Consider the following 12,445-nt stretch of genomic DNA (forward strand, 5'->3'; position numbering starts at 1 on the left):
AAGCAGGAACAAAAAAACCTCCTACCTTGTTCTCCAGTGTCCTTAAGTTAGCTCATTTATATGAACTGGTTAAAACCTGGTCGGCAACCCTGGGAAAAAGACCAGCCAGCCCGAGTAAGCACCACCGAGGAGCAGCGGTGCAGTGAGGATGCAGCTCTTGGCACATCTCCCACATCATTTCATGCTGGATGCCAGCCCAGGGGTGCTCCACCATGAGCACGGGTGGGACATCCACGGGCTGGAGTGAAGCAAACTTTGTCCCTCCCCTGTTTCCAGGTGCCCACAAGCAGCCCAGTTGCACAAGCTGCTTTGTGAACCGGTTGGCTTTCAGGCAGCGCGGAGGAAGCAGCCGCTTGGGACTGGGTTTGAACGGCTGCGGCCGTTACCTACGTGACAGGCACCGCAGCGCTGAGGATATGCATTTCTCCGGCTGCTGGGACAGCTTCAGCTCCCTGCTGCCGGGGAGGGAGCAGAACTGTCCGGAAGGGCAGGGTTTCCCCCAGGGAAGGTGAGTCGTGCTGGGTTTGAGGGATGTGGCAGGCAGAGTCCTGTTCCTCTCTGAAACAGCTTCGGTTCACTTGGTTATTGAAAAAAAACGGAGTAAGATGTTGCTTACTGGCATCCTTGGTCCCCGCACCGCATGCGTGTGCCCGGTTGTGGCCTGGCTGTGGCAGGGTGCTCTCGCCCGGCCCCTGTGGGGACCGGGGACAGGCAGGGCTCCGCCGCATCCCCTGACAGCATCCTTCCGGCTAATGCAGGAGCCACTGCGGTACCCAGCCTTGAATGGGCGCTGAACGCGGGTCCCAGGGAGGGTACTGGGGCTGGGCTCACGGAGCACGTGCCGAGCGCCCACTGCAGTCCCAGGCCACCCCTGGGACTCGCCCACCAGGTAAGCCTAGGGCCTCCATCCCTTACCAGAGAAGTGAAAGACCGCAGGGTGGGTCTCGGGGTAGGCACAAGCCATGCCTGGTGTCCAGCCTAGGCTAAGTGCCTGGCCTCCTGGCCTCCACTGGTGCCAGGAGCAGCGGGTCACCAGCACGCTCTCCTGGGGGAAGGTCCCAGCATGGGAGGTGCTGGTGTCCCCAAGGGCAGCGGAGCGCAGGCAGCCCCTGCACCAGTCGAGCAGCACCCCTTACCCCGTCCTGTCCCCCCCAGGGCCTGGGTGCTGCTCCCAGGGCACCAAGAGCAGAGCTGTGCAGTCCCAAGCCCAAGCTTGCCAATACCCATTTGCTGTACAGCGCTGGGACCAGTGGCAAATGAACTCTGTAGAAGGTAAGCTGCTTAAATCCTAATGGCCTTGTCAGCCAGGGTCCTCCCGCTGCCTCTCCCTCCACGCTTGGCATCTGCCAGTACTCCCATTAAATCCCCCCTTTCCCTGCTGGAGCCACTGGTCTCATCATGGCTTTCAGGTAACTCCAGCTCCGGCTCCCAGGGCTGGTCCCTGCCCAGAAACGACTCCAGCGCAGACCCACAAACCCCGCAAGCTGCGCTCGGCTCTGGTGCCCTGGCAGCCCCGTGGCTCCTGTCCTTCCTGGCTCAGAAGAGCCAAACCAGCAGCGCCAGGAGCTGGGACAGGCGGGCGGCCACGTCTCGCCCTGTCGCTCGCTGGCTCTTTGCCGAGCCACGGCTGCGCTCCTCATCCTCCCTGCCCACCACCGCTAAGAGCTCGGCAACCCTGCTGCGTGTCTGCGCAATACATCAGCGAGTCAGCACTGAATAATTGATGCTAAGTGAAGCCTGGAGCAGAGCCAAGCCGAGGAGAGGGGGCACGGCTTTGGGCTGGTTTAGGCTCTGGTCCCGGGAAGCAGCGCGGGCAGAGGGATGGGTGTGCTGTGCCTGGAGCTTGGCGCCCCAGCCTGTTCGGCAGAGGCAGTGCCGGAGTTCGGCTGGGTCTGGGAGGCTTCCTCCTCTTCGGCCTGCTGCGCTGCTCGCCTGCTGCTCGCAGGCTGCTGGGCTGCTCGTGTGCTGCTGGGCTGCTCGTGTGCTGCTGGGCTGCTCGTGTGCTGCTGGGCTGCTCGTGTGCTGCTGGGCTGCTCTGCTGCTCGTGTGCTGCTGCGCTGCTCGCCTGCTGCTCGCGGGCTGCTCTGCTGCTCGTGTGCTGCTGGGCTGCTCATGTGCTGCTCGTGTGCTGCTGGGCTGCTCGTGTGCTGCTCGTGTGCTGCTCGTGTGCTGCTGGGCTGCTCGTGTGCTGCTCGTGTGCTGCTCGTGTGCTGCTCGTGTGCTGCTGGGCTGCTCGTGTGCTGCTGTGCTGCTTGCATGCTGCTGTGCTGCTCATGCGCTCCTCACGTGCTGCAAAGGGGCTGTGGCGGCGGTGGCTGGGAGTTTGGGAGCACGCAGAGCGCAGGGCGAGCAGCCCCCAGCCCCAGCAGCCTCGGCTGGGGCCGGTACCTTGGCTCTGCTAAACCCCAGACCCTGTACTCGACCCACAGACAGAGCAAGGCTCACCCGCCCTAGGGTCAGCCCCATCTGCCAGTCCCAGTCCCACCAGTTGCTGGTGGCCAGGATGTTTGCCGTCACAGCATCCTCTGAGCAATGCCAGCCCCTTCCTACAGCACATCATCTGCACACGGAGAAAATAACAGCCCGGCAGCTGGAAGAGGCAGGTCTGACCCCTTCCCAAACCTCCCAAATCCTACGACCTCAGCGGCCGAGGAAGCCTGCGGGGTGCGCACCAGCATCCTCCTGGTAGCAAAGCGCTCACGCTCGCCTGACAGGACGTGGGCACAACAGCAAACCAGAGCAGAAACAACTTGGCCAACATCTCACTAGGAGACACAGCAGCTGGTCCCACCCCACGAGCGTCCCTACTCGCTGGCAGCAGTTACAGAGGAACCCGAGATGGAGATGGAGATGGCTTTGAAGGCATACACACAGGCACGAGTCCGAGAGATTGGAGTCACTAAAGCCTGGCTTATTTAGCCCTATTCTTCTCCACAGTAAAACAGGCTCTTCCTAGGACACAGGGAAAGGTTAACTGTAAGAAACTTCCATCCTTGCTCCAAAGGTACGAGGTCTCTAGAGGTACCTGCAGATAGATGGGGTGCAATACCACAAGCCCCTGCTTCCAACCACCCCATTTAGAGCCTGGGCCACTCTGGTGACCTGGAGGCCACTCGGCCTGGCCCCACACCAGAGCCCTGCTCCCGGGGTATCTAAGCCCACAGCTCACGCAGGCAGTTGCTTGGGGAAGCTGGTTCTCGGGTGGCTTTGCTTACCTTTATGGCTCCTGGTGGAGCCAAGGAGAAGTGACACAGAGGCACTGCTCAGGCTGGAAAGGTCTGCAGCAGTGGACTGGACTTAGTCCAGCAGGGAAACCTGGTCTGCTCCTCCTTACCCAACCACGCTGCGAGTGAGAAGGATGAGGCCAGCACTTAGCCATGGCTGCTCCGTAGAACTCAGCCTTTCATTCAGCTACCCCCCGACTCGCCTCTCTGGCCCCTCTCCAGCCATGAGTCATTGCTGCCAGCTCCTGCAAACTCAACCCAGATGCTTGCCAAAGCCTTCAGCAAGCACCATGCGCTCATCTGTTTTGGAGTCACCATCTCTGCTGGCTTAGGAAAATGCTTCTGTGGAAGCCCTCACAGACCAGAAGGCCCGAGATCTGTTCCAGCACTTAATCAGCATCTTTAAGGGCTTGTAAGCAATTTTGTCAGTTGACTCACCTGTAATGTCTCTGTGGAGCCCCAACCCCTCTGTAACAGGGTGTGGGGAGCTCGAATGATGTGGGAGAGAAAAGCTTATACATCAGTCCTGAGACATCTGGACCTGACCAGACCAAACCAGACCAGACCTCCTCAGCTATTCCGTCATTTAAGTACAGGTTCAAAGGTGGCACTCCTCCGTCACGGGAGATGCAGCCTCAACAGATAAGCAGTACAATGCTGCCTGAAGCCTCCTCAGAGGTGGTGTTCACGCTTGCCCAAGATCCACGGCGCAGCACCAAGTTGAGTCCAGCCTTGCCATCACCAGCTGAGGAGATCATGGCGGCCAAACATGAGCTGATGTGCCCAAATACAGCAAAAAGCTGACTTCGATGGACTTCTGGTATTACTTTCAGACTCAAGAAGTCCAGCTAGCCAGCAGAGAACACACCAGAGCTCGTACTGACACCCTGCCTGTCACGACCAGCAAGTTGCTATCCTGTACCCGAAGTACCAGCACCAAGTCAGCAAGAGAAAACGCCAGGTCCAAAGTCACAGCTCCACCTGAGAGGTGTGATACGATCTGGTTTTTGCCCACCCCAAAGATCAGATCAGCTCGGAGCTGACCTATCTTACTGCGCATTGAAGATCTGTCGAGATTCTCCCGAAGCCAACCTCCTGGAGCGAAGATGTGGTACCGTACACGATCCATGCAGGACTGCAGGGGAAGAGCTGCGGTGTCGAGCTTTTAGCACCTCCTTTTGCTCCCAACCTACCTCCAACTTTCAGCATGGACTTGAACACTGACGTGAGTCGGGCTTCCCTGTGATCTTCTAACTACAGCAAAAAGCTAACCAAGCTTCCAGCTCCTGAGATGGCCGTGCCTGACCAGCACTGTTTGACAAAGGGTCCTGGCTGCCTCGCTTCTGCTGGGTGCAATCCACAGAAGGAATGGGATGGGTCTGCAACCTGCCAGACTCGGACCACCACCTATCAGCCAGGCCCTCCTAAGGTGCTTGCAGTCTCCAGTTCCAGCTCCTACCTGCCTACTGGATTGCTGAAGCGCTGTCCTACCACCTGCACCAGGATGAAGGTGTACCCTGGCTCCTGAAGAACTTTTAGGTCCATTTGTAGAACCCTAGTGACTCCCAACACATCTCTATCTATCTGCTTTAGCCATACGTAAAATAGGACTATTTTATCTCAGCCACCTCAGAAGAGAGACTGTCGGTATCTGGAACCACTTGAAGCGTACAACAGATCAAAGCTGTGAAGTTTCAACCAGACTCTGCCACCAGGAAGAAAGGCCTGGCTGGTACCTGATGAGGAAGAAAGGCCTTCTGGTGCCTGATGGCGCGCTGCTAAACGCAGACACCAACTGCTGAACCGCTGATGAAAGCTCATCTTCAGCACCCCTTGGTGCAACAGCCATGAGGAGCGGCCCAAGGAAGCAACAGTATTTTGTGACTAGAAGAGGCTCGAACAAGCCACGGTAACACAGGTGACTTGACCAGACCCAGAGCTTTCCTGAGCAAGCTGGGAAACCTCACCCCGAGGGGTGCAGAAACCTCTCCGACAGGGAGATGCTCGTACTCTGGCTCCCTGCTCCTGACCAAACTGCTGAAGGACTTTGTGTTCTGGCCAGTGCTGCTCTAGCACACCCTCGCCAAGACGTGCCAGCCTTGCAACTGCAGCTGGTGCCTGCCCTGTGAAGACACCTCGCCCCTGCTGCTCCCTGGAGCTCCTCAGCTTGCTTGACCGTGGCTCCCAGTCCTTGACCGTGGCTCCCAGTCCTTGACCGTGGCTTCTGGCTCCCAACCAGAAATGAGAGGGTATTTCTCCATGGTGAGATCCAGAGTCCAGCCCTTGAGAGAGCCCCAAACACAGCACTGTCATCTGAAGACCTCCAGACAGAGCTATCCCCTCCTTCACCCAGGGCCTGGTGAAGGATGGGATAAGCTCCACAGCAGAAAGCTAGCACCAGGTTCCCAGTGCAGTAACACCACCGAGCAACCCACGTCAACCCACCCACTGACTGTTAAGGCTTTCAGCCATCTTCTAGAAGCACGAAGTAGCCCTGTCCTCCGCCCTGCCTGCAGTTGCACACAAGCTGCCAACTTCGGAACAAAACCCGTACTTCCAGGCTTCACACTTGAAACAACTTAGGTTGGGAGGTTCGCTGGGAGCCTCTGGTCCAGCCCCACCAGTAACACCAGACGGCATCTTCAGCACTCCTCCAGCGTGGGGACAGGCGCTGCTGCAAACAGCGCGCCCAGCTCCAGGCGCTTGGGTAACTTCTCCCACTGGAGCTGGGATCAGCCCTCTCCCGCAGGAACTGGGTGCCCGGCAGCGCCCAGGGTGGGGGCTGTGCCCCACAGCAGTTCGGGCAGGCAGGTACCAAAGGCAAGCCGTTAGCACAAGTCCTCTCTTGCCCAGGCCAAAAGCAAAGGCAGCGACTCCGAGCAGCATTGGGGTTTAATTCTGCTGCTGCCTAGCGTGACGGAGGGTGAGGAGCAGGATGGGAGGCCGCCCGCATGGATGCTGGGAACCCCCGGGTGGGCTGTGGCTTTCTGCCGGGGGTGACCAGGGTTTCTGTACCGGTTTCGAGGCGGGTGACTCACGCGCTGCCCGCGCCGCTCCCAACCCCTGCCGGCCTGGGCTGCCGAAGCCGGCACCTCTTCAGGCCTGGGCTAGCCCGTGCAGAGCGGCTCCCCGCCGCGCTCGGCTGGATCACCTTCCCCCTTTGATGCTCTTAATCCTGCGTGCCAGCTCCACGAGCCCGTGCAATGGCTTGGGAGAGGGAAAGGCAGCGAGCAGGGAGCGCAATGCCTCGGCTCTGCGCGTGAAAGGCAGATGGGAGGAGCCGCTCGGACCCCAGGCAAAAATCCCAAAGGAGCAGGGCTGAGCGAAGACGGGCTTCCCAACGGATTAGCCCTTATCCAAAACACTCCTACCCACTCTAAACCCGAGGACTGGAAGTCTGAATCCTTTAGTCCTAGTCGCTGAGCAGCCAGACAGCTGCGCGCAGTGCAGGAGAGCCCTTCTGCTACGTGCTCACCCGTAATTAAGCCGTGCGCAGGGCAGACGAGGATTTGCATGCCATTATACACTGCTGACAGACTGGAGCAGCCCAAGGCATGTGTGCTATGCAGGTGTTAGCGTTAGCTAGGCGCTGGAGGGGAGCAGAAAGGCCTAATTCCACCTCTGGAGCACATAAACATTTGGGAGGTGCTGTGCCAGAAAGAGCTGCCTGGAAAAAAAAAGAAGGAAGCAACAAACTGGCACCAGCTGAGGTGAACCCAGCTCTCAGATCTCCCCCATGCTCCTTCCCTTCCAGGCATCACAACTGAGGCCATAAAAAAATCCCACAAGGACTGGGTTGAAGGCAAAGCACACAGGGAAACGCCAAGGACAGGCTTGGACTGGTTGCGCTCTTCCATCCCACCAAAACTTGGGGCCAGCAGAGAGTTTCAGGTGGGCTGGGGGGGACAGGGACATGACAACGACTCACTGGAGACAAAGACAGCTCTTTCCCTGAAGGATACCCCACCCCGATCGCCTTCGAGTCTACAGCACGATCTTGGTCCGTGGAGAGCAAATCTCAGCGCCCTTCCCTCCCCGCCGCCCCACCAGCGATCCTCCCAGAGCACCAGCAGCAGCACCCTCTGGAAGGAGGACACAGCCATCACGACGGTTTGTCGAGACCATCAAATAATAATTTACTGTGATTCAATCTGTGGCTTTGTACAGTTGCCGGGGTGGGAGGAGGCCAAAGGAGGAGGGGATGGGGAAAGAAAAAAAAGAAAAAAGTCGTTTGCCGCAGGCTTGGGTGAAGTGCAAGATAGTCCTTGGAGGGGCTCATGCTCCCCCGTCCTCTTCCTCCTCCTCCTCTTCCTCTCCCCCTCCCCCTATACTCCTCCCCTGAATCCGTTTGCATCTTCCTTCGCTTCACCTCTTTACTTGCACTCTGCACGGTGGGAACCTCTCCAAGACACGGTCCAGTCAGCTGAAACCAGAAGAGGACACTCATTAGCACCCATTCGCCGTCAGAGCCAGCGGGGGCCGTTTCCATTACCCACCCCTCACACGTTGGGATGACCCTGCTAGAGCCCACAGAGGGAAAGCAAAGGGCTACACAGGTCCTGGAGGTCTCAGGGAAGCATCTGCACGTGTGCTGAAGGGAAATGGTCTGTGGCGTGATGGGTGAGCCTCAGGCATCTCACCAGACCTTCTGCCTCCGCCCAAACCTCGTCGCGGGAAGGGGCACGGCTTGGTGAGATCTTTCTCCCTCCTCCAGGGATGACGGGAACCACAAAGTGAGTCCACACACCCACCCTTCTCCTCCCCAAAAGCCGGTGCGTCCTTGCCTGCCTTCTCCTTTTGTGCCCTGATGTTCCTCCCTCTCTGCTCTTGGCCACTGCAGCTAGAATAAGCTGGGATGTCTGGTTTCCAGTTTCTGCCTGAGCAGAAAAAGATGTGGGCAACCCACTGGGCACGCTCTCCTAACAGAGGGGAGTGTTTCCAAGAGACTCCTTCCCACCCCTCCTTGCCCCTCTTTTTGAAGGCACTGCCCGTGCCGGTGCTGGCCACCGGGCTGTGACGGGGACGGGGCTCCTGGCAGTCGGCGCAGGGGAGCAGCAGCGTCCGCCGAGCCCAGGCCGTCAGCTGTGAGCCAGAGCAGGAAACGAGCCCCGAGCTCACATCCCCATCCGGAGGAAACGCTCCTGAACATCTGGAGGACCTGAACATCTGGAAAACCTCCCTTAGTAGTGATAAGTGTGCTGGGCACAGCATTCGGCTCGGCCCCCAGGAGACCTCGTGCGCCTCGGCTGGGAGCGGAGGGGTGGGGTGCTCGGGTGGTTTTTTGCTCATAGGAAGCAACCGCTGCCAGCATTTTTTTGTTTTTTTTTTTTCCTTTTTTTTTTTTCAGGGAAGAGCTCTGCTGCACTTACAGCCTTTGGCTCAAAAAGCGATGGAGGAAAACCAGCTGCCCACCTCCACCTTCAGCAAGACCCTCTTAGCACCGTCTCCGGACACGATGCGCTTCTCTTTGGGCCTCCAGCGGTTGTGTAAAGGGGTGAAGGGCCAGTCCGGGTGCTTGGGAGACTCCCCAAAAGACATTAAGGGCAGTGTTCGTGCAGGCTTTCCTCCCACCCCCCAGTCCCAGATGTCCTCAGATGTACATCTCCCCGGTGCACTCATCCCCAATTGCCTCTCCCTCCACTTCTGCCACGGCCGGAGCTGGTTACACAGCCAGATGGTCCCAGGCGTTTGGCTTACGGCCACCCAGCTCACGCAGGGACACCAACAGGAGCTCTCCCTCACTGCTATCCAGCAGGATTGCAATGATTTAAATAAACTCATCATTAAAAAAAAGAAAAACAAGGAAAGAAAAAGAAGAAAAACAGGCAAGTGAACACGGACAATCTGAAAAACACTGTTTCTGGCTCCAGCACGCACAATTTATAAAAGCAGAACAGCCCCCTTATGGCTAATTCTCAACATTGCATCAGTCCCAAATATCCCAGAGGATATATTTAACGGGGAAAACTCTTCTGAGGAACACAGGACTTTCACAGTGAGACAGGTCTGCTCTGAATCGTTAGGACGAGGCAGTTTACACGAGTGCATTAGGAGGTTATGCACTCGCTCCGCTCCATCTGCATTCTTCTAGAGCCAGCCTGGTGAATGCAGAGTGAGCCACGCACCTCCAACACCACCTTACTCCTCTCTCAGAGGGGCAGCATGGGAAGGAGCTTTCCCAGGGAAAGCATGATAAAACATGTATTTTTTTTATTCAGTTCTGTAGAATTTTGTTCCACAAAATGAGGGGGAAAAATAAACAACCCTTTTCTCCTATACACGTCCTCAGGAATGTAGGAAATTTGACTTACCTATGTTTTGACAGAAAAATGCTATTTCAGTCAAAAAGGAGTTTCATTAAAAAATACCCGTTGCTGAAATTGTTTCTGCTGCATTTGTTGGCAGACGAGGTCATCTGCAGTGACCTCCTGCCCTGCTTCCAATATACCGCCACTGCACCCCATCTCCCGCTTCCAATATAACCCCGCTGCACCCCACCTCCCGCTTCCAAAACTCACCGTAGTCACGATACCACACATTTACAGTTCATGCAGCCGGGGCCGCTCTCATCTGGGGGATTCAGCTTGCGCAGCTTGTGCTGACGGATCTCCCGCACCAAGGTGTAGAAGGCATCTTCAACGCCCTGGAAGAAAAGCATCGCTTGAAGCAGCTGCCCTCCTCGAGAGGGGACAGTGGAGAGAAGAGAGGGCTCTGCTCCCCGGCTAGGTGTCCCTAGCACTGCCTTCCAGCAGTGCAGACTGTAGAGTTAAAGCCATGAAACCAAGCTGGGAAGACTATCTTGATATGGTCCCCGAACAGAGAGCGAGATTGAATGAGCAACCACGAGGCCAAGGAGCTCTTAAGTCCTTGAGATTCATCAGCCTTCAGCAGCCTGAATGAGGTCTACCACCTAAGAGAAAAGTCACCACTAGACCACCGAAGGTATCAGCTGCTCCATTTCCACCTTTGTGCTCCGGAAGCCCCACACGGTCCTTCCAGCACTGGTACATTCTGCCTGTAGGTCTGCCAAAATAGATCATGGGTGAGGTTAGCCAAGTCCCCTGAGCTCAGCTGACCTGCCGGGACTACGGGGGTTATTCCAGAGCCTTGGAGAAAGCCCTTCCCTTCACTGCTGCTAGAGCGTGAATTATGCACTTCTCCGGACTGGGGGCTCGAGCCCAGACATGGGAGGGAACGTCCTGATGGAGCATTTAGCCTCGAGGAACTAACCCTGGCCCTCGTACCCATCTGTCTGCAAGGTGGTGTCTGCCCGTTCCTGCTTCTCCAGGACAGCCCTGGAGAAAAGAGAAGAAAAAAGATTTTGTTTAAAACCCTCCTCCTACCTGTCTGGTTTTGGCAGACGTTTCTATGTAGGGGATCCCGTAACTCCGGGCCAGGTCCTGCGCTTGCCGGGTCTCCACTGTCCGGGCTGGTAGGTCACATTTATTTCCCACCAGCACCATGGGAACATCATCTGAGTCTTTCACCCTCTTGATCTGCTCCCTGCAAGAATAAGAGGTGCCAAAATGAAGGGAGAAAAGGCATCAGGGGTCAGCTCCAGGACGCTCACCACCAGCTTCTTCGTCAAGAATTAACAGCTATGCTTTGTTCCTGCCAAGTGCCTTGCGTTGGGCTTTCAGAACGTAAATGACCGCGGCACGTAAGTGAGTAAACAGCAAAATAGCTACGGCACTTTTGGAAACGAAAACTAAACATACTTCTGCTCTTTAAATGCAACTGTTTACAAAACACAACTTGAAATTATGACAAACTATATTAAGACATGAGCTTAAGATAGTTTAAGCTAAATAAAAATGAACACTCAAGCAGTTACCTGTGTTATTTCCAACATTTTAGATCAAGTAATCCCCCCGAATGGGGATAAAAAAAACCAAAAATCACCTGCAACCAGAATTTGCTGAGCTGATAAACCAGCTTTTGGCAGCCGTAACCTTTTCTGCAGATGCACAGGCGGTATTTGCTTCCGTTCAGTTTAGTTCAGGTCACTCAAAGTTGAGAAACCAACTGGGAAGCAAAAAAGCTGTAATACTCGCTTCTTCATTCCAACCTCGGATTTAAAACTAGGTGGGCGAGGATGAGATCTACCACTTCTAAAAAATCTTAAAGGCCATTATGACCACAAACAATCCATTCAATTCCCTCCTGATAGATAATAACTTCCTTTGCGTAATAAATCATTTAACTTCAGACGCAAAACAGCTTTTTTCTTTTCTTGCTCATGCATCCAGAACATTTAACATGGTTTTAATTAACTAATAAAAGCATTATTTAAAATGCTGATTTCTGCATTTTAATTGAATTCAAATTTCCATCCAAAAGCAGCTGGACATGTATCATGCACAGAAAAACCAATCATCTTTTTTTAATGTAGCAGAACATAGAAATGAAGTATGACTATATGTACGATACGCCATAAAGCCACTTAAATGTTCCATGTAACATCCCGATCAGCAAACGCAAGTACTAAATTTAGTGCACGGGCTACACTTAGCTGAAAAGAGATACCTCCTAATGGTTACTAACCAGGGAGAGCCAGCGTTTCTCTGGGGAATATTCTTTTAAAAGTGCAAACACAAAGAGCACAGGCGAAACGAGATGAAAGCCGGTGATTTACATCATGATTAAAACCGGGGCTTGAAATGGAGCCATCCTGCAAGTGATTCACAGGCACCAGCCCCGGCACAAGGATGAATGCTGCTGAATCCCTCAGGTGCTTTAGGAAAATCCCATCCTTTGTCCTCCGGTTCAGCTAAAACAAGCCAAATTAGTCCAACCGTAGTTATTACACTGAACACGCCTGCTAGCCGAAGACTGAGACACCTCGACAGGTCAGAGCAGCGCCGCTGACTACGGAGCAAGGAAGGGCTGTGCCTGCGCTCGGAGCGACGGGATCAGCTGGGACCCGGGTTCGTGATGAGGGACTGGGGTACCCGGTCCCTGGGTGGGCAGCGGACAGAGCGGGGACAGGCAGGGCCATCTCCTGCAACCTCTGCAAGCGCCTCCCATCGCAGCCACGCCTCAAAGAAAGGCAAAAAGCAGAGAGATCCCTCCCTAAGTTCGCATCGGGGTAACCAGGGAAGGCTGCTGCCGCATTTCTATCGCCTCCTTAGCTCTGCAGGGGTGATGGCAGCAGGGGCGAGGAGCGGGATGGGTAACCTGGGTGCAGCCAAAGCAGGACCAGGCCAGGATGGGGTCCCTGC

At 55.6% G+C, this 12,445-nt stretch overlaps 2 protein-coding genes across 5 annotated transcripts in view; one reads left to right on the plus strand and one right to left on the minus strand.

Annotated features, from left to right (window-relative positions):
- LOC142088039 (uncharacterized) overlaps positions 1-12,445 on the plus strand; it is a 114,438-nt gene that overhangs the window by 87,403 nt on the left and 14,590 nt on the right. The window lies entirely within an intron of this gene.
- HRAS (HRas proto-oncogene, GTPase) overlaps positions 7,336-12,445 on the minus strand; it is a 44,201-nt gene continuing 39,091 nt past the window's right edge. For all 4 annotated transcript variants that reach the window (XM_075162929.1, XM_075162927.1, XM_075162930.1 and 1 more), the window contains 3 exons: positions 10,568-10,727; positions 9,743-9,867; positions 7,336-7,647 (listed from right to left, as the gene is read on the minus strand). In XM_075162929.1, the coding sequence (XP_075019030.1) occupies positions 9,748-9,867; positions 10,568-10,727 (280 nt within the window). In that variant the 3' untranslated portion in view covers positions 7,336-7,647; positions 9,743-9,747. The remainder of the gene's footprint in view (positions 7,648-9,742; positions 9,868-10,567; positions 10,728-12,445) is intronic.

The sequence above is a fragment of the Calonectris borealis genome, chromosome 14, assembly GCF_964195595.1.
Source record: "Calonectris borealis chromosome 14, bCalBor7.hap1.2, whole genome shotgun sequence".
NCBI lineage: Eukaryota > Metazoa > Chordata > Aves > Procellariiformes > Procellariidae > Calonectris > Calonectris borealis.